The sequence below is a fragment of the Sminthopsis crassicaudata genome, chromosome 4 (genome assembly GCF_048593235.1).
Source record: "Sminthopsis crassicaudata isolate SCR6 chromosome 4, ASM4859323v1, whole genome shotgun sequence".
NCBI lineage: Eukaryota > Metazoa > Chordata > Mammalia > Dasyuromorphia > Dasyuridae > Sminthopsis > Sminthopsis crassicaudata.
The window spans coordinates 354,240,184-354,261,897 of NC_133620.1; the positions used below are offsets into that span (position 1 = coordinate 354,240,184).

General features: G+C 39.5%; 1 protein-coding gene across 4 annotated transcripts in view; it reads right to left on the bottom strand.

Moving 5' to 3' along the window:
- Window positions 1-420: 420 nt before the first annotated feature.
- Window positions 421-21,714, bottom strand: part of BRCA1 (BRCA1 DNA repair associated) — a 74,642-nt gene continuing 53,348 nt past the window's right edge. For all 4 annotated transcript variants that reach the window (XM_074261662.1, XM_074261664.1, XM_074261665.1 and 1 more), the window contains 10 exons: window positions 19,050-19,231; window positions 17,710-18,008; window positions 15,296-15,383; window positions 13,905-13,982; window positions 12,678-12,718; window positions 11,201-11,284; window positions 7,522-7,576; window positions 2,387-2,460; window positions 1,937-1,997; window positions 421-1,335 (listed from right to left, as the gene is read on the bottom strand). In XM_074261662.1, coding sequence (XP_074117763.1) covers window positions 1,214-1,335; window positions 1,937-1,997; window positions 2,387-2,460; window positions 7,522-7,576; window positions 11,201-11,284; window positions 12,678-12,718; window positions 13,905-13,982; window positions 15,296-15,383; window positions 17,710-18,008; window positions 19,050-19,231 — 1,084 coding nt within the window. In that variant the 3' untranslated portion in view covers window positions 421-1,213. The remainder of the gene's footprint in view (window positions 1,336-1,936; window positions 1,998-2,386; window positions 2,461-7,521; window positions 7,577-11,200; window positions 11,285-12,677; window positions 12,719-13,904; window positions 13,983-15,295; window positions 15,384-17,709; window positions 18,009-19,049; window positions 19,232-21,714) is intronic.

The window sequence follows — 21,714 nt, forward strand, 5'->3', positions numbered from 1 at the left end:
TGCTACTGTGATGGAGCTTCCTCCCTCCAAAGGATGGTGTGAAGACAAATGAGATCGAGTGTTCATGACAGCAATCACAATCTAAATTAGGAGGAGCATTTGCTATCAAGTTTATTTGCTGTTGGATATCACAATATTTACAAAATCTACTTTGCACAATCAAATCATGATTGCATGGGTACAGTGAAGTTCTGGGGAAGAACTAGTCCTTCACACGACTATAAATGGTCTTGGATAAGTTTATAGAAACACTTTCTCTTTCTTCAGCAAGGAAAATTATTTATGAAGCTCTATGATTCAGCATCTTTTTCACCTCAAGGAAAGTAATATCACCCCTCTTGTTGGGACCTATCATTTTAGAGACACGGAATATTTATATCAAAGATCTTATAGTTTAAGTTAATGTCAGAGTTATGGTCATATCATAAATGCTATTTATTACCAGCGGTGAAATACAAAAGTGATTCCTTTGAGACCCAGCACACCACTATTAAGAGTTTCTTTGGGGATTAACCAGTGAGAGGCCAGATTTTGGAGGTTTTTCCAGAACTTCTGCACATTGTGCCCCTAAAGTTTCAGTCATACCATTTCTGTTCTCCTAAATTCCCTTTAAATGATTCAGTAGGACACTTAGGGAAACAAAGAGCTACCTCCACAGCTCAAAATCACCCAGTGTGAGCATTTAGAGGTAGGGTTAGAGTTGGGAGTCTAGTTAGGGTTTAAGGTGCCACTGATTCCTAGAAAGCCTCTTCCTTCTAACGAAAGCTGAGCCCTTCCCTGTCCACATTTCACATCAGCTAAAGCAGGAAAACAAATGACCTCCAGGAGGCTGAGCACATACTCCAACCTCAAGCCCTGGAGTCACTTTCACAAATGACTATGTGTCTGACCTCCCCTGGAGTAAATAAGCAGAGACAGGGATGTTTGATAAATAATGAATCAGCATCTTTTCTCTCTCTTTGTGAAGAATCTGCTTTTAAATTCTTTTGCAGGTGACAAATCACCACATTTTGTGCTCAAGGAGGATTTGAAAAAGGAGACTTTGAAGCAGAAAGTCTTTTAAAAAGGGCACGTACACATGAAATGTTTTATAATCAGGACTGCACAAGGCCAGGACAAATGAAAGAAACCTCGTGTGCCAGGGAAGCTGGCACCCGGGACTGGCCTTGGCAGGATACAGGGAGACCAAGTCTCCACTTCCTGCCCTGTAGGATCAGCAGCAGTCTGAGGTCTGGGCTATCAAGTAGGTGTCCAGCTCCTGGCGCTGGTAGCAGGCGATGCTATCCAGCACCCACTCCCGGGTCACTACAGGCGCTTCACATATCAGCTTGATTCCTGAGGATGACACAAAAAGAACTAGAAAATCAGGATTATGCCCTCCACTGCCTAGAATTTAGGATCTGGCTGACACCCTCTCTGAGAAGTTGCTGCAAGAGCTTCTGAGGCCCCAGAAAACACTCTAGAGTCTGAAGCTCTCTTATCACAGATCCTAACAAATCAAAGCGTAGGCTGACTGTCCCGGGACTTGTGCAAAGTCTCACTTCTTTGGGTCATCTTATTGTTAATCAATCAATACTTATTTAGTGCTTACAATATGTCAGAGACTGTGCTAGAAACTGCTTTAAAAAAAAAAAAAAGAAAAAAAAAAGATTCTGCTACCTAGGCGTAACAACAGACAGACTATATTTGGAGTCAGATTCACAATCACCAGGAAGAACCCTGATGGAGGAGGCGTGCTACAGAGGAAAGAGGGAAGAATGAGTCAGAACACTAAGGTCTTGACTCTGATGTAGCCCATCTGAGTGACCTGCAGCCCCTGCCCAAGCAGGTTTCCTCCTCTGTGACAGGGGCTGGACTCAATGGTTTGTGCTCCTTCCCAGATCTAGATTGGAGGTGCTCTTACTATGTTATGGGTGGTCCTGGGGGTCTGCCTTACCCTCAAAGCTGCTGTCATCTTCCCAGGCATCGGGCTGCACAACCACAATTGGAGAAGAGCCCTGTGATACCCAAAAGGAAAAACCATTATCTCTGTCCTAAAAGGGAAGAGAAAGAGGCAGAGTCTGGCCATGCCATTCCACTGGGAAACAGCGTCTGGCTGTTAAGGGATTCCCAGAAGGGGAATGGCTCCACTTCTCTGGCACTCCCTAGGGAGCCATGGGAGCATCCTCCCCATCCCCCCACACTGTCCAGCAAAGGGTCACAATGACTCATCTCTGAGGCAGCTTTTCTTTTTTTGTGGTCCCAAGGGTTCTTCAAACTGAAAAAACATGGGGGTGGGGGGGCCAGGGAGGGGGAAGGGCATGCCCACAAGAGCCTTGGCTCTGCTGGGCAGCGAGCGGTCCATTTCACCCTCCGGCCCAAGCCCCTTGCTCTGACACACACTTACCAGCTTGGGTCTCAACGAGGAAGGCTTCCTCACTACCGAGGCCCCACACAGCCGCACCATCCACTCGAGGTGATCTGTGGAGGTCACATAAACCACACCATGACAAAGCTCACATTGATCAGCTGTAGCACTTTCCAAGCCTCTGTGCTCTAACGGTGGGGTCTGACTCTCAGCAGGTTCTCCACTGTAAAGCCCATCAATCTAATTCCTGCTATGCTGGCTCATTAGCGCTAATGACCTAGCTTGTTTAGGAGCAACAAGTCCAAGGAGGCTCCTTTGGTAGGTTCCCACCCCCCACCTACTTACCCAAGTAGTCTATCACATAACCTACTCCCATCATGGTCTCAGAACCTCTGCTCTATTAACAAAAAACCTTTTCCACTGACATTCTTTGTGTCCACCTCAGCATCTTTCTTGTCAAATACCCTGAAACACTATTCACTAAAGGAAGAAGTCTGTAATGATCGTCTAGTTGCTCCAACTTCCCACAACAAAGGGGAATTAGCCTTGGGGGCAAGGCTTCATAGAGGCACACATTTTGGACAATTAACTAATGACCAATACACATTCTAATGAATTCTAGAGTGAATTTTCATTCCTCCTACTCCCACTTCCCCTAACAGGACTACAAAAAAGGGCGAATAAAGAATATATACCTTAAAAAAAAAAAAAAGTTTCTCTTATCTAGTTTGGGATTATTTTCTCTTCTCTACACACAAACATTATATCATCTCAAAATCAAAAGGAAGATGGAATCCACCAAATCAGACCAATGCCTTCTGGAACAAAGCTAACAAGTGGTCATCTGCATCTTTTTGGGGGGTGAAGTGAGGTTGTGACTTGCCCAGGGTCACTCAACTAGGAAGATTTGAACTCAGGTTCTCCTGACTCCAGGACTCATGCTCTATCCACTGAGCCATCTAGCTGCCCTTGAAGTCCTTACTTCTTGAACTTCTTCTGGACTATTCTAGTTAGGATCAGATTCAAAATTGGAAATATTAGAGGACCCCAAATACAGCCCTTTCATTTAGCAGATGATGAAACTGAGGGTCAGAGAAATGAAGTGACTTAAGTCATATTGGAGAATCTGAACCCAAGTCGTCTGGCTATACTTAGCTGTTAAGTAATAGAGCCATTTGACTCCCACTCCTCTTAATGAGGTGACCTTTCAGTTCATTAACTGCTAATGACATCCATCTCCATGCCATTTCATTTCACATCTTGGCAGTTTACTTCAGGCCCCATTTTCAACTGGATTTACAGCAATGTCAAGCCCACCATGTGATCGATCTCCTTTTGCCTCTTCCATGTTTATCCTTTCAGTACATTTCAACTCATTAGGGTATCATTTGCCCATAATCCTAGAATCCTGGTTTTGACCACACGGTCCACTATTTTTGTTTCACTATTCATTACCCTGGAATTTCAAGGATTATCATCATTAATTAGCCCATACAGGTCAATTCTTTTCCTCTACCCTAAGACCTCATTCTCTCTGACACTCAGGACCTGGGTATACGCTGATAATTATTTCCTCTTTCTCACATATTTTCTGTCTTGACTTTAGAGTTGTTTTTGGAAACATAATCAAGTCTCCCTAATCTCCCCAAAGCAGTCCCTCATTTCCATTCAGCTACTACACCATCTCTTTTCCCCCTTTTACTACTAAATTTTTTGCTAAGGCTGTCTACAACTGGTGCTTTCATCTAGTAACTACCCATTAATTTCTCCCCCTTCCTTCACTCCCTCTGAAACTTCTTTCTCAAAAGGTCATGAATGATTTACAGCCAACTCTGAACATCAGCCTTTGTTTCATTCCTCATTTCACTTGACCTTCATGTTGCTTCTGGCAGAGCTGACTGTGCCCTCCTACCACATCCTCTTGGATCTCTTATTAGTTTCCTAACTTCTCTTTGTCTCCTTTGGGGGATGCTCAGCTTTCTGACATGGTGACTTCTCGATGTGGGGCTCTGTTCTCTCCCACCCACTCTGATACTGCTCCACTCGGTGCTCGACTTGCACCTCTCTGGTAAGCCTGCTTGTCCCGTGGCTGGGTCCTTTCTGTGCTCCTGTTATCCTACCCACCATTCACATATGCAGTGCTGCTTCTCCTCCTTCTCCATCCAGTCGCCAATCCCACCTTTGCACATCCATCCCCTCCTCTTGGGTCTCCCTAACAATAGCCTCCTCCTACCCATTCTCCCGACACTGCTTTCTCCCCTCTGATCCATCCCATCCTTCACATGATCATTAATATGTCTAGCTCCAGTTATAACATTTCTCTTTTCATTTCTTCTGTGACCTTTATAGGGTCTTTAGAGGAACTTTTTTTGTGTGGCATTCAATGCTCTCCACCACCTGGGACACCTCATGACTTCCCCCCTCCTCTTTTTTTATCATTAACCTCCCCACACTAAGCTCTAGCCAAGCTAGTTTACTCTTTGTTCCCTGAACATAGCCTAGCTTGTTGCTCCCTTTGACCACATTGTGCCTTGTGACTGGGATGTTTTTCCTTCTCCACCATGCCTGCTGAATTTCCACCTATCCTAAAGCTCTCTTAAATGCTATTTTACTAGAAAATCTTTCTAGATCTTCCCTTTTAGAAATAATCTTCCTGTTTATAGTTTGTATAGCAACTCTCTGGGCCATGTATAATGCAAAGTGGCATTCATATTACTGTTCTGTCTTTGTGTCTTATCCCATAGCTAGTCTGTAAAGTTGTAAGAAGAGAAGACTTATTCAAACCTTGTGTTTTTCATATATATATATATTTTTGTAGCATGTAGTTAGTGGATCTAAATAGCAGATACTCAACAGGTATTTGTTAAATTAATGAATAAGACCATAAGTAGCTGTTCCACTGCTGAGGGGCTATGTGACCCAGGGCAATCTCTCTAAGCCTTAGTTAGAGGGCTGATCATTCACTGAATTGGTGACTGCTTACTAAAAGCACAAGTTTTTTTTTTTAGAAAAAGAAAGTGATATAAGACAGCTTTAATCAAACTTGGAAACTCTACTTATAAAGCTAGCAGGGTTTAATTTTAAAAGGTAGATTATGTGATGAAAATAGAGACTCAACAAATGAGATACCAGACTTGACAATCTCTCATGAATGAGATACATGGAAAAAAAAATCCAAGATAATTTCTATTAATTTGCTAAATCATTGGCTTAGAAATTACAGAGAAGGGGGGGGGGGGAAGAAAGGCAACCTTTTCTCCCAAGCCTGTGTTAGTAATTGACAATCATGGCAATAGAGAGCACCACACTTAGTGGCAATTACTGCAAATACCAAGAGACAGGAGGATAATTCATCTAGTCAAAAAATAAATGCCACCTTGGACAGAGCTTCCCCATGCTAAGAGGAATCAGAATCTACATGCTTATGGGATAGTGGCAGCCAGAAAGAGCTTTCTGAAGTCAGGTCATTTGCAGAAGTGATTCACTGTGTAACTTCCACAAGGAGAATGAGAGGAAAAGCCAACAAATGGGAAACCTAACTTTTTGCTATATCTGCAAAAATTCTTGCATGAGATTTTATATAGGCTTCCCTTGTCATCAGCCTACAGATTAATAAGAAATATAAGTGACAAGAATGAGGGTCAGAGGTGTTGTAAGCCTCCACTTTGAATGGGAATATCTTTGAATGGGATGGCTGAGACCAGAACTTTAAACAAAACCTTCCTGAAGGACATGCTTCAGGCAAGTTTTCATTATATAAAAGAACAAATTAATCTCAAATGTCTTAAGGTCTGGAAATTTAATAAAGCCCCATCAATGGCCAATGATAAAAGAAACTAAAGACAAAAAAAAAAAAAATATTTAGCCTACCTCTGCTGGCCTTCCTGGTGGCTGACACAGTGCATCACTGATAGAGGCTTCATCCTCTAAGCTGAGGAAGGAGACTTTAGCTATGGAATCTGATCAGGGGAGGGGTGTGTATGTGTGTGTGAGAAAGAGATAAAATGGGAATCTCTGGTCTGAAGAGGAATCGCCTGAATCATAACTGAGATGCATAGAATGATCTAGGTAAAAATTTAAATTAGAAAATGTTTATCAAGGGGCAGCTAGGTGGTGCAGTGGATAGAGCACCAGCCTTGAATTCAGGAGGACCCAAGTTCAAATCTGGTCTCAGACACTTAATACTTCCTAGCTGTGCAACCTTGGGCAAGTCATTTAACCCCAGCCTCAAAAAAAGGAAGGAAAAAAAAAAAAAAAGAAAGAAAATGTTTATGTTTTGTCCTGTTTGGACAAAAATTCCTCCTTGGAGTGGAGGCTGATCAATGTTGAGGCTGGGAAAAAGAATGGTGGCCCTGAATCCTATCCTGAGCTGCAGTCTCACTATGTTTGTATTTGCCTCTTGCCCTGCCATAGTTCATTCACTCCCAGTCTTCCCCCTACCCTGAAACCAGAAAGACCTCTAAAGAAAGATATGATTTTTTATTAGGTCCCTTCTGGTTTTATGTGAATTTTTTATGTGAATACTGTGATTGAAGCTCTGGTGGCAGAATGAAGTACCTGTGACTGTAATCAAAAGCCTGGTCAGGGCAGTGCCATTGACAACTATCTATCTGCCACCTGGGCAGTGAGCATATGGAAGCTCTACTTTTTCACTGATGGGTAGGTAAATACACTTTATAAAGTACTGGGAACAAAGTGTGGAACTCTCATGTTTTCATCCTTTTTACTGACCAATCCCAACTTTATTGTCAAAATAATGCTGCTGCTCTGAGCCCATGGAGGGCCCCTACCCCAAAGGTTTAAACTGCTGCCATGTGTTCTTTCCTGTTATAAAGTATTAAGAGGAATGTGTGGGCAGAGAATGCAGTCTGATTCTCAATTATCATAAACACCTAAATCATCTTCCCCCTCATTGATTAATTTCCCTTTTTCATAAAGCAAGAGTTTAAAAAATGTATGATTTCTCATTTTTCTACTCTAGGTTTGGGTAGAGGAAAATCTCTAATCTCAAAGCAGATGAAGACTGGGAAGCCTCATCAATCTGAAGAGATCTTTGGGAAATTGGACACGGACAAAGGCTAGCTGATATACCATATTCTTCTTGCCTTAGGTTTGGTTGGTGCAAAAGAACAGCTATCATGAGGATGTTATTATGTAGACCTTTAGTGTTTTACCTGTTGACATATCTGTAAATGGTCCATAGCAACAGATTTCAAGGCCCTTGAAAATCTAGGGAAAAGGAAATGAAAATCAAGGAATTAAAAGAATTCTTTAGTCATTGAATGAAGCTGAATGAGAAACACTTTTCTCTTTAAATTTGATAGTTTCCACTGTTATTTCTTAGAAACAATAAACCTTTTTTGCTCTGTGTTTTCTTTCTGCCTATAGTTATCCAAGGACAATTTCATATAGCAGAAAGGTTTGACCAGAAATCAGAAGACCTCAGTTCTTAGCCCAGCTCTGCCATTTACCAGCCTTGTGACTATGGGCAAATCATTTAACTACACGATTTTCTTCATTTATAATATGGAGAGGATTGTGCCTATCTGGTCCACCTGGTAGGGTTGTTACAAAGATTAAAGATGAAGTGTGCTAAAACACTTGTAACCTCTGTATCACTCTGGCAGGCTCTCTTAAGTTGGGGACTATTATGTATTTCATCATTCAGGTATATGTGACCTTCTCCAATAGAATGCAAAGATTTTTTGAATGGGAATTATTTAATTTTTGTCTTTGTATTGCCAGCATCTTGCATGGCAGTGAGCAAAGTAAAATAATTGTAGGCACCTAGTTATATGAGCTTCTTGAGAAAGAGAGGGGTGACCTCACCTTTCTGTGTATCACCAGGGCCTAGAACACAAGAATCACTTATTTAATGCTTGTCGACTAACTGGCTAACCATTTACCTAATTTTGTTATTATTGAGGCAATTGAGGTTAAGTGACTTGCCCAGGGTCACACAGGTAGGAAGGCCAAATTTGAACTCAGGCCTCCTGACTCCAAGATTGGTGCTCTATTCACTAGGCCATCCAGATGCCCCATGACTGTTTATCTACGGGGGAAAAGCACTTGACTCTATACATTTTTATCAACTCTATACCCTGGATAATAGACAGTGAGAAGAAGAATTTACTGTGATTTTTCCTGAAAGTCAACTCTTTCTCTGTTATTCATGTAAAATATTTTGGACTTTCTGTAACCCCAATTACTCATTTTATCTACTATGATGTTCTCTATTTCTTGTTTGACCAGAGACTCTTCCCAAATCTTCATTTGTGAACATTGCGTTCTTCTAATTTGCTTATATGATTTTTAATATCTACATCATTTAAAGCATTTGGAACTTATGAAGACGTATGATGTGAGATGTAGGTCTAAACATAATTCCTACCAGATTCCTTTACTGCTTTACCAGAAATTTCTATTGAAAACCTGGAATCCTTTGCTTTACAGAACACCATGTTATCTATGTTCAATTGTGGTCCACTTTTCTATATTCAATTAGTACCAAATAGCTTTAGTAATTACTATTTTATGGTATAGTTTAAGATCTGGCAGTGCTAGGCTCTGTCCCTTTCCAATCTATGTTCTTTATTTCCTTTGAGCTTCTTGACCTTTTGTTTTAGGTGAATTTTATTTTTTTCCCCATCTTCTCTAAAATAACCTTTTTGTATTTCAATTGGTATGATACTGAATCTGTAAACGAATATAAGTGTTATTTTTTATTACATTAGTAAGGCCCCAAAATGACTTGCCAATATTCAACCTTTATTTCTATAGGATTAATAGGATTTCTCTGTATGTGTCTTAGTTGGACTTCCAAATAAATATTTTTACATTTCATAGTTGTTTCAAATGGAATTTTTATTCCAAATAATAGTGGCATAAAAGGACATCGTTGCTTTATCCCAGATTTTACTGAAAAGGCCTCTAGGGTATTGTAGATTATGCTAATTCTTGAGTTTAGATAGATGTCATTTAACCTATTAAGGAATGGTCTGTATTTCTTATCTCTTTAAATGTTTTTAACATAAAGAAATATTGTATTGTCATAAACTTTTCCTATATCTATTAACCATGTGTTTTTTTTTATTATTTTTGTTATTAATATGATCAGCTAATATTTCTAGTTTTCCTAATACCGAATCAACCCAGAATTCCTGGCAAAAACCCAATCTGATCAGACTGCATTTTCCTTTTAGCATGTTGTTGTAGTCACTTTGTTAATATTTTATTCAATATTTTTGGGTCAATATTCCTTACAATATTGGTCTATAGTTTTATATCTCTTTAGTATAGGTATCTTATGGTAAAGGTTTGGGAGAACCCTTCCTTTTCCTACTATTGAAAGTAATCATTCCTTTGCCTTTGTACTGAACCCAAAGTTCCTTCATAGTTAGGCACAGAAAACATTATCATTTTCCAAACAGCATGGGAAGTCATATTCTTCTTTTGCTTTGATTGTTTGGTCTCCAAGGAAAGGAGCCTATATCACATACACAGGTGATTTCCCAATTTCTCTTAAACCTTATTTCAGAGTAAAGTCTCTTTTGAGAATACACATTTTTGGAAAGTGAATATACTTGAGATGCTTAATAAATGCTTTTGAATGTTGAAATAGATGATTTTTCAAAAGTTATGTGAGGAGAGGACATGAGTAACATTTAAGAATGACAATTCCATTTTTTTTATGGCTAAGAGAAAGTCTCCAAGATGAAGAGGGTGTCATGTTACTCACAGCATTCTATGAGGTCCCTTCCCCCTGCTCAAAAGGGACAATTATGAAAATGTTCTAAACTTCCACTCTTTTTTCCCTTTCCCTTAAAGTTGGAAAAAGCTTAAAATCCAACAGGAAGTTAAAATGAGCTGCACTTCAGGCTATTACTTCAATGTCACTTTATAGCTTTTTGAATGAAAAGGAACAACTGTACTCTCATTATAAGTGATGGATCCCATTTATACCGACTGTGCCACCTGTGTGAATGAAATACGTGCTTTAACAGCACTGCCTCTAAAGCCACTGGCTGGGAATGTCACAGACTCAAGCCACTCAGAATGCTCAAGTTCTATGTAGGCGTCTTGTCTGAGCCAAGTGCTACGTGAAAAGTTTAATGATCGGATATTTTCAAATCTTATGCTTGGTTGACATTCACTGACAAGGGCCTCTAATGAGAAGATAAGAGATTTGCAGTTTGAGCTCCTTGACAAATACATTTCTCCCTGCCAGGGAAAAATCACTGTGACATTTAGGGTCTTCACAATTTTATCGCTTTGACCAGCCACTTTCCATCACTGCCATCCAAAGGTCCCTGCACATAGGGAAAAAAAACCCCCAAGCAGGTAGCAACAAGAGCAGTTAAAGTGGGGGAACAATCTGGGGCTAACTCAGCCTTACCCACAATATGGTAAAACAAAACAATTAGCTATCTTGTGTGCAACTCTCTGGGGAGGTGGCTCAATGGGAAGCAAATGACATCAGCTTCTTTCTTTTCAGTGCTGGGAGATAAAAGCCTAATCAAGGGCTGAGTAGGCAATGGGGTTGTTTCTGAGGCCAGACCGACCCTTGGGTTCAAGGGGACCCAGGGCCGGTCCCCTCAATTACTTCTTTGCATTCCAGTGGGGAGGGGGCCATTCTCAAGTGTGAAGCTACACTCCCTCCAAAGAGATGAAACTAAAATATCATGGTGGAAAGCCCAAGCCAGGAGCATGAGCCTTTGGCAATCCTGGAAGAGCAGGTGGCTAAGGTCAGGGAACGAGCAGTCACCAGGACAGGGCAGAAGCCATGCTGGCTTCTTCCTGGTTAAGGAAGGGAAGGCCCCCCTCTCAGGGAGGGATTCTGCCCAGTGGCCCTACCTTCACTCCCCGGCTTTCTCTTGCTCTCTCTGGGCCTCGGTGGTTTCTTCCATTGATGACATCTCCTCTGACTTCAAAGTCACACTGTATGAAAGAAAAGAACAAAGAAAAAGATGGATCTTCAGCTTTTAGCTGGAAGTTATATGACTTTTAGGGAGTTAAAATTTTCTGGGTTTCTGTTTGTCCACAAAGGTCACTAATTTTGGCAAGCTAGCTAGATGAAAAGATTGGCATCTCAGCTGCTGCAGGCAGTTCACTAAGGCAAATCTGTTGGCAAAAACTTGCAACTGACTTCCCTCCTTACTAGGACATAATGGATTTAAATATCCAACATCCATCTCTTCTCGAAATATTGCTTAGCATTTAGATTAAACTGATAATAATTTGCTGTGTAATGATAACAAATATCCCCCATCTTTTAAATCAAATTGCATACTGCCCTTTTAAAGAGAAACTGAGAAATTTCCATGGTTAATGAAACCTGGAAAACAAAGTGGGCTTGAAGGAGAATGGAAGGTTGCTACCATTTGAGCTTGAGAAGGGAGCAAAGGAGTGAAGAGGGAGAAGTCAAAGGTCCTTGGTTAAAGTCAAACCAAAAAGTGCTAACTAGTGTTGGGAAAAAGAAACGGAGGCCAGATATCCTTTGCATTTATGTTTCTGACAAAAGGAAGCAGCGTGACACTGAAAAGGGCTCTGGAGTCAGAAGATTTCAGCTCAAGCCCTCCCTGCAGGCATCGCTCTTGCCCAACTTTTCTTGTCTGAGATATGAGGACACTGGACTAGGTGGACTCCAAGGGCATCTTCCAGCTCCATAGTGGCCATTCCTACGGTATTAGGACAGCAGCATGTAATACCTCTTTGGTCACCTTCACGCCCAGTCACAGAGCCACCTGGATGGGCAGAAAGTGCCATGTGAAGCTCCAGCATTTGTGGAAGCAGCAAAGTGAGATTAATGGCAAACGTGCCTCCTCGGCTCTGTTCTAGAATTCTTCTTCTTTCTACAGAACATGTTATTTATTTCTCATGGCTCCTAAATGATCAACAGTGAGCTTTTCCTGGGGTCACTTTACTTTTAAATAACTCCCAGTGGCTTACTAAAGACAGATCTTGCTTTAACCACAGCAATGGGAAGGTGTCCATGTGTACAGCCATGTTGAGTCTGTCTCTCCCCTCTTGTTCTGTGGTGCCTGTCTCTCCCTCTCCCAAAAAGAGCTATTCCTTTTGAAGTTCTAGAGAATGATCAGATTTTCTGCTGTTAAAATATAAGTTCTCCAAGGGCAGGGATTCATCTTTGGATCCCCAATGCCTTGCCCTCAGTAGGTACATAATAAATGCTTACTTGACACTTTTGTGTGCTAACTCCAGGTTCCTATTTGCCCAGTGTGCTCTCACCATTGTTATTGCCTTTCACCAGTAAGTCTTTCAAACTTTTTGGCACAAGGCCTACTTTGGCTATTTTGGGACATCAAAAACCTACCTCAGGCAGCACCTTTCCTTCTTTAAAAGACTGTACCACCCCTGAAGAGAAGATCACACAAAAAAAGATTATATACAATAGGAAAAAAACCAACACTTTCTGACAACAATATGGTCAAGAAGCATTTTTTGGAAAGTGAAATGTGAAGAAGCAGAGGAGAACATATAGAAACAACAATACTGTATGATGATCAACTGTGAATGACTTAAATGTTCTCAGCAAGACAATTCCATTAGATTCATGATGAAAAATGCTATCCACCTTCAGAGAAAGAACTGATGGATTCTGAATGCAGATGAAAGCATAATGTTTTTTATTTTCTGTATTTTAGAAAATTTTGTTCCCTTTGGGTCTGGTCTTCTTTCACAACATGATTAATATAGTAATATGTTTTGCATGATTGAATATGTATAACCTGTAACAAATTGCTTACTGTCCAGGAAGAGGGGATGTGAAGGAGAGATAAAGAAAATTTGGAACTCAAAAACAAAACAAAACAAACAAACAAACAAAAAAGGATTGTTAAAAATTGCCTTTGACATGTGGGGGGAAAAAAGAACCAAAACTTTTTTTTTTTTTTTTTTAATTTAGGCCTGGTATGGCCAGACTATCTTCCTTTGCATTTTTTAATTTGATTTCCTTGATATTCTTGACCTTTTATTCTTCCAGATGAATTTCATCATTTTTTTCTAGCTCTACAAAATATTTTCGGTAGTTTGATTGGTATGGCATTACATCAGACTAATTTAGGCAGAATTGTCATTTTTATTATATTATTTCAGCTTACCCATTAAAAAAAAAAAAAAAAGTAGCACTTGCAGAACAGTAGAGGAAGGGATAGCATATAACCCTAAAAAGTCAGAGATTTATAAAGATGTATAGCAAAGATTTTTTCCTTAGACATGGCTACTGTTCAATTCACTGTTAGAAATTGTCTGATTTTATCCCAGTATCTAAAGAAAGCCTTCTTCACAGGCTAAAATTGCTAAGAACAGATTAGATCCTATTAGTTGTGAAAAGAAACCCATTTTCCCAACATTGCCTGCTTATCTGAAGGAAGCAACGTACATTAAAGATAAAACCAATTTAGTATAATCATTGGCCTTTTGGCTATTAGATTCAGAACTGTAGAAATCTTAGATGTTAAGACATTAAATGTAAAAAAAGAAAAGAGAAAAAACAATTCATGAGGGGTAGTGGGGGAGGGGTATGTTAAATTATACTTACACAGAAAACTCACTACCCATTTCCCTCCTGCAATGCCCAAGAAGTACTTCAGGGTCCGTTCACATACAAACTCAGCATCTACAAGGTAAAAAAATCATACAAGAAGTCAGTAGAAGTTGATAACTAAGCCTACAAGTCTGGCTATAGTAGGCTCAGAAGGTCCTATTTCATCAGAGAAAGGTTGGCAATTCTACCTACTCTGGGGAAGGAAGCAGAAGCTAGAGGAGTTTGCATCTTCACAGGAGAAAAGGGAAAACATGGATCTCTATAAATTATATCTCATACATTGTATTTCTTGTATCCTAAAACTACTCAAGTGCCTTAAAAAATATTCATAGCGTGGCATAGACTAATACTGTTGCTATACCTGGAGAGACTAAATCTGTTTCAGTGGATGGTTATATCTAGAAGGAAAAAGAAATATATGTGAAGCCATAAGGCTGAAATTATAATCCAAATAATATGGGCCTACCCTTAGGACTTTGACCTGGAAAGCCCTAACTCCTTAGCATTCCTGAAAGGGAAAGCATTCCTGGAAAAATACGCCAGTTGGAGGCTAAGGATCTCATAAGGATCTTTCTTTTTACTACATCAATACTTCAGAAAGCAATAGCTAAAGAAAAATTTCTGTTTATTCCCCAGTATTTCAAAGGCCTCTTTGAAGAACTAAGAAAGCTGTGGCAAAAACATTTGGGAGAAATGCATTTAATTAAACCTTAAGACACAATAGACAAACAGTCATCAGCAACAGTCCCTCTTTATAAAAGGATAGGATTCGAGTTCATAGGATTAGAGATCCAGGGTAGAAAGGCACTTTGGAGAGGCTAGCTAGTCCAGAGGTCAAGTGACATGTCCAACATTACACAAAGATAAAGTGGCAGAGATGAAATTTGATCAATTTTCAAGATATCACAAATCAACTTTTAAAATTCTGTTCTATCTCCCCAGTCTCTAAGCCCATGCTATTAACTTTGTCCAGTAAAAAGACTAATACAATTACTTTTGAAATAAAATTATAATTTACAGCTCTTAAAAAAGTAGGATTTGTTTTTTGGTTTATCAAAATCCATAAAGTATTCGAGAGAGCAGTTTAAATCTAAGATCTTTAGAGCAAAATATCTAAGAAAAGAAGCATTTAGAACTTATAGTCAGTCAATACAATAAGAAATGTCTGTTTGGGTTTGATGGACCTGAGTCATAAATAACCAATGAACTTGAATTTCAAGCAAATCTTGAAGAACTGCTTCCTAGAACAGACAAAATTAATTTTGACTTTTAAAAAACTCTTTGTCAACTGTCTGTTTTTGATTCTTCTCATTGAATTACAGGACAGATACTTCTAACCTGGAACAGTTAACACATTTTCTCCATTAATAAAGCTCTTGGTATACCTGTTTTCATTATGACATGAGTGGTTCCTTCAGTAATTTGATTAGATAGTGTGCTTTGGGTTTTCCTGGCAAACTTCTGCACTAGCATCTGAAAGCAAGCAAAACACAGAATTACATCAAATTGCCTCCAATGTAATATTAGACAGATTTGAGCATTAGAAATTCTGGCTTTGCATTCACATCAGTTAAGGGATAAAAAGATTTGCTTTCTAACATAGCTGAAGTACCAAAATAAACCCCAATTTAATAAAAAGTACAACTTCCAGGATGAAAATCTAAAGCATTTCATTTCAAGAGACATGAAAAACACAACCAAGGTTTCAAAATGGGATTGATTTTTGCCTTTAAATAGCAGAAATCCCTTGATTAAACGAGACAGTTTCTTTGTATAGTGATACTCCACTAGACTATAATTCAGATTTATCAGCCTATAATTTATGAACAGCAAAAAATCCCGCCTTCACAGAAAAATGTGCAGTAGCTATATATGGCATGAAATTAATATTCAAGTCTCTGATGGTTAAAAATATTAGAGTCACAGTGATGCTAAAGGTCAGTGTCACAATTATCAGTTCTGATACTTTTAAGGACAAGGATTGAGGGAAGAATCTCATCCTTTCCCCAAAAGAAACCTAGCACCTTTCAGCTATTCTCCATCAAGCATATAAAAAACAATAGAGAGTTTAAGAAATTAACCAGATCCATTTTAAGCACAGTTGACATAACTGGTTACTCCTATTTGGTAAATAACTTTGTTCATCAAACACCATTATTTACCAGTCAATGCCACAAACACTACCATTTATATATTGAAAGATAATGTGATTGGGATCAGGCTAGCTTCCTCTAAGCTGTCAGACTACCTCAGGGCTCACAGAAGGGCTGACTTACACAAGCTAATGATATCCTCCCTCGCTTTACCATTGCCCTCTGCCAAAATCATTAGCAATTCTGTACTGATTATTTGCTGAAATCCCGCCATGGAAGTATTCAGTTAGAGCAGTAACTGCTGAAAAGATCATTTTAATGTGAGCTTTGGAATTAATCATGTGTAATATAGTCAGCTGCTTCATCATAAATTTGCTACACTTCAGCAAGTATGAATAGTGCTTAAAAGTTTTCTTCTTTTCTTTTTTTAAAGACAACATGTACCCAAGCCACTTGTGCACTGATCTGCAGCTCAGAGCTGCCAGTGGTAAGAAAAATTAGCTTAAAAAAATGCCTGAAATGCTGGGCCCTTAAAGCAAAGGGAACCCTGGTATTTATCCAATGAGGTCTGGGCAGGGTGGGAAAAGTGATTGAGACTTAAATAAATACAAATGCCTAGATGTGAGCTTTAAGTGTTAGATAGTAAGAAAGTTATCACAAAAACATCAGCCTGCTGCTTAATTTATTTTTGCTCCTAGGGTTGAAGCCAGTTCTGGAGCAGGGTTTTCTAGCCACATACAAAGCCATATGCTGAGTCACTGGTTACTTCTAGGAAGGTTAGAATTAGAGATGCTTCTTATCCTAAAAAAGGACATTATTAAGAGAGATCAAAAAGAATTATCAAATATTTTCATTCAGCTTGTAATAAATATCACTTACTCCCTAAGCCCATTTAACACCCTGTCGCTGTCAGGGACTTAAAGAAATATTTACTAAGTTGTTTTAATTATATGAAGTGATACCAATTATGTTAAGTTATGGGGAAGGAAAGTGCCTTCCTTGCATGTGTCTGAATTAAAAACCTGGGCCAAACAGAAACAGGTTAACTGCATCCTTAATATTTCAGTGGGTATTTTCCACAATAGGAAACCATTCTTGCCTTTGGCAAGATAAGCCAGAGGAGAGGCCAAATTCCTAATAGCAGGGGGTGTTGCAGGGCAGAAATGACATGGCAGGCTGCTGAATGACTGTGTTACAAGACAGAAGAAAGACAAATAAACATTGGACAAATGCCACTGTCTGGCACTATGTTTGGAAGTAGCTAGAATCAGTCAATTTATGCTGGGGAGCACCAAGCACACTGAGATGTAGAAGAAAAAAGGACAACCTCCTGGAGAGAGGAGAGACACACCTATTTTCCTGCTGAAGATGAAAAAGAAAACAACAACAACTAGGTAATTTTTAATAGCACTGGATCATGGCCATACAAACTCTAGTTGCTTTCTGCTAAGTACCTGAAAAAGCCACTAGTCAAATAATGAATAAAGAAGCAAGAATCAGGAAAACAAAGCTGTCTCACAGTGATTTTTCAGAAATCAACAATAGAAATGAAATGGTGTAGACTTGTGGCTGGCTTCCCAGGGTCATCCTGACAAAGGCTACCCTTTCTCCAGGGCCTCACAATAATATGCTGAGACAAGAATGTAACAGCGTAGTTACCAGGGAAGCAGCAAAGCACCTGGCCAGATGCATTCGGACACACTCACGTGTTCTTTGGGAGTTAAACCCGATGCCACCAGGGACATTTGGGGGTTGCCTGTCCCTCCTTTTTTGACACTCTTTGAGGCAGAGGCCTCCTCCAGGGGCCCCTTTCCATTCCAAGCAGGAGCATTAGGAGCAGAAGGATTGGTCCTTTGTACAGTCTGAAGTTGGGATGACCTTAGTGCAGAAGCTGAGGTGGGCAGGTTGAGAATATCTCTTAGGGCAGTGTCCTTATGCTCTTCGAGGCTGTATTTGGTCTTCTCAGGGTACACTTTGACTCCAAATTCTGACTCAGGGGACGCTTCTAAAGAGAGAAGAAAAATAGTTTTCCTTACAGGGTCATTATTACCTGGAGTTTGTGTACTTGTTTATTTTAAAGATATTCTTTAAATTGTGTTAAAACTGGTTTCCTTTGTAATCCTATATATTTTACTTTATTCATTTAAAACCATTATTCTGAGTTTACCAGTTTCACTGGACTTTCTGAGGGATCTATGACACCAAAAAGGTTAAGAACCTCAGGTCTAATGTATTCAACTATAAATCGCTTATTGTATAAAGTAGGAAAAAAAGTCCATGAAAACAGGTTGTCTCAGGTTACGAGGATATTGCCATCTTTTTTTTGCTTTTTTACTCACCAAAATACAATTAGTTTGTGCATTAGAGTCATCAAAGCTCATTACCAAATTAAAAACAAAACAGAACATTTCTAAAACCTTTTAAGAAAATGATACTCCATCAGGAATTAAGCATAAAAGCAGGAAATTTATGATGGCCCTTAAAAGACACTAATGAACATGGCCAAATATGGCATTTTTTAATGCCAAATTGCACCTTTTGTGCTAATGTGCTTTTCAGAACTCAAGACTTTTTTTTTTTTTGGACTGATTAAAAGTCTGATTTACAAGTCATAAAACTTGCACTCCATTAAAATCATTTAGAAGACATAAAATGTGTAGTTCATTTAGTCCCTTCATCTACAGAAGAGAAGTGACTTTGGTTTTCTGGCCTATTTTTCCTGAGAGGATGGGGTTCTGCTAAACTGGGACAATTCAGCTCCCAGCACTTTTCTTGTCTTAAGCATCAAAGCTGTAGTATTTATTTGGCACCCTGACTACTGATGAAACCCCCTCACCTTCCCTTCAAGGCTGAGCCCACCTAGGGAGCAGAGGACTAGACTTAAGACTTCTATTTGTTATTTTCCTCTCATGAGCCTTAAATGGTAGGACTCATAACAAACACATCTATAGGGTGAATGCTAGTGAACTTCACTGAAAGAAAAAAACAAATGAATTAAACAAGATCCCCTCCCATGACTAAGCCATAGATAATGCTTAAACTTTACCAAGGTTTGGTTTCAGCACACAAATCTGTTCCATCATTACACTGTTTTCCTCAGGTGGTGACTGCTGTTCTTTCTTCAGGGCAGTAATCCTATCAATCCCCTCTTTGAAAGAGGAGTCCACTTTCTGAAGATTCCTGGAGTGGCCAAGTGGGCTCAGAATTTGGTTCTCTAAAAGGAAAGACCTGGAAATAAGGATGGAGGAAAAAATCATCAGAACAGCTTCTGAAAGAGCTGATAATAGCTCCCTCTGGTCTCTCTAGCAGCTATGGCAGAATCAAGCAAGAGCTGTTAATGTCAGAGTATTGGAAATGATTGGCAACAAGAGGCCTGGTATGTTGGCACGGAAGCAACATGTCCAGATTCATGTTGTGCACTGACATGTCAAGGATGACACATGACATCTCCCTTTAGGGGGCTAGTCTGAGGCTCACTGCCTAACAATATGTCAGCAAGTTTCACCAAATTAACCACTACTGTCATTCACTCAAATCCCACAGACTCTGCCCAAGTCCAAATGGCTTTGCTGGAATCATCTCTTGCTGGAGCACAAAATGGAGCTGATGAGTTCTCTCAAATATTCTCTTCAACATTCAACAACCCAATTTACATCATCATTACTGCTATTTGCCTCATTCTAGTCAGCTGTGAAAGGGTGAGTTGGAGAAGCAGGGCCCAACAGATTTGGGGACTGAATCAAGACTGGATGACAATCAAGACTGAAAAGATTAATGGAATTTTGAAAGTGCTATACTGGAGAAGGTTTTAGACAATAATTCCAACAATAGGCTTTTGTATTGGGCATGGGTTAAAGAGGGAATCACACATCAAGGAGAGTATAGCACTGTCCAAAATTTATACAGAAACAAGGGGGGGAGGGGAATAGGATAAGATAGGATATAGAAGGATGTGTAGATTAATGGGAAAGGGATAAAGAGGGAAGGAAAGGGGGCCTAAGAGAAGACAGGATACAGAAGGGTATTCAGACTAATAGGAATGGAGTATGCAGATTAACAGGTATAGGATAAAGAGGGAGGAAAAGGGTGGGAGAGAAGCTAAAGGAGGATTCTATAGAGGTGAAGGTGGCTGGTCGGGAGATTAATTAATAACAGGTAGAGGTAAAGTAGAAGAAGCTGGGAGTGGGGGGGAGGGAGAGAGGATAAAAAATATACACAAACATAGTAACAATGATCAGGAGTAGAATTTTAGAAAAAAAAAGTAGGGGTAGTAATCACTGATCTTAGACAAAATCAAACTCAAAGATTCAAACAAGAGAGAGATCTAAATGTCAGTCACAGTAATACTGTCTTAAATGTATGTATATGCATACATAAATGTGTACAAATGTATGAAGGTGCATGTCCTACATGTGTGTATCCGTATGTATCTGTGTATTCATATCTTTGTATATGTATACACATACACAAATATATCTGTGCATCCTGCTTAGGGGAATTGGGGCTGGGGGGGAAGCGTAGGTGGGGAAAGAGGAAAAAGTGGGGAAGAAAGAATAAAAAACAAAAACCTACAACGAAGCAAAGAAAAGATGGACAGTTGAAAATAGTGTCTTCTACTATTATGTATGCTTTCTTGTTGCATATTGATGCATATTTTGAATCCTCCCTGATACAATATGATGACAATATTTTTTTCTTATTTTGGATTTAAGTTTTAAATAAATACATTAGAAAAACAAAAAACAAAAGGTGTTTGGTCCCTGAATATTAATTAGTCTCTAGCTAGCTAGTTCAATCGATAGCAATAAGACTTGGTCTCCACATAGGCCAGAAAGCACTGCTCTATGGCATGGCCATAAAACCTTTGCCCCTAGTTTTAAAAATGCATGCCATCAGAAAGGGTGTATGTAGATCAAATCTAACATCATTATTCTAAGACCCATAATCAGGAGCATTGGCTTTGTGTACAGGGGACAGCACTTTATTACAGGTACAGTACAAATGGCAAGACTAGGAGTCAAGATCACTGGTTCTGCCATTAATGAGGTGCAACCTTGAACAAACCGTGTGCCTCCATTTCCTCTACAGAGTAGAATTATTATTATTTATTATAATAAATAATCATCAGCCCCACTGTGTAGAGGAAATCGTATCTGTCCTATCTATCTCATAATGCTGTAGAAGTAAGATAAGGTAATATATGTGGATAAGCTTTATACAGTTTAAACACAGCATGTTATCATCTTTGGTCTAGAAATGATGTTCTGAAATTTTTCCTCCAAAGCATTGTCCCTAGGACTGGGCTAAATTCCCTCCCTCAACTGAAATGATCACTCCTATACAGAGGACAATTTTATTTCTATGTTTAGCTTCATGTTTGCCCTGGAGGTTTTATTCTTCAATCTCTTACTACCTGCTAGTAACCGAAATTCATAAAAATCCAAAACTGAGCTCTTCTTCTCTCTAAAATATGCAAGGCCTCTCAGCTTCCCATGGTTTGTTGATGGTTTCATCCCCTTCCAGGCAGCTCTTCCCTGCTTAATGAAGCACCAAGTTCTGGAGAGCCCAGCTCTCCCATCTTCCATGTCTACCTTAGCACTGCCACTGTTCTTGTTTCTTGCTCTGTCATCTACTTTTACTGGCTTCTCTGCGTCTAATCTAATCTTTCACAGTTGCCAAAGTAGTATTCCCAAGCTGGGGCCAACCATGTT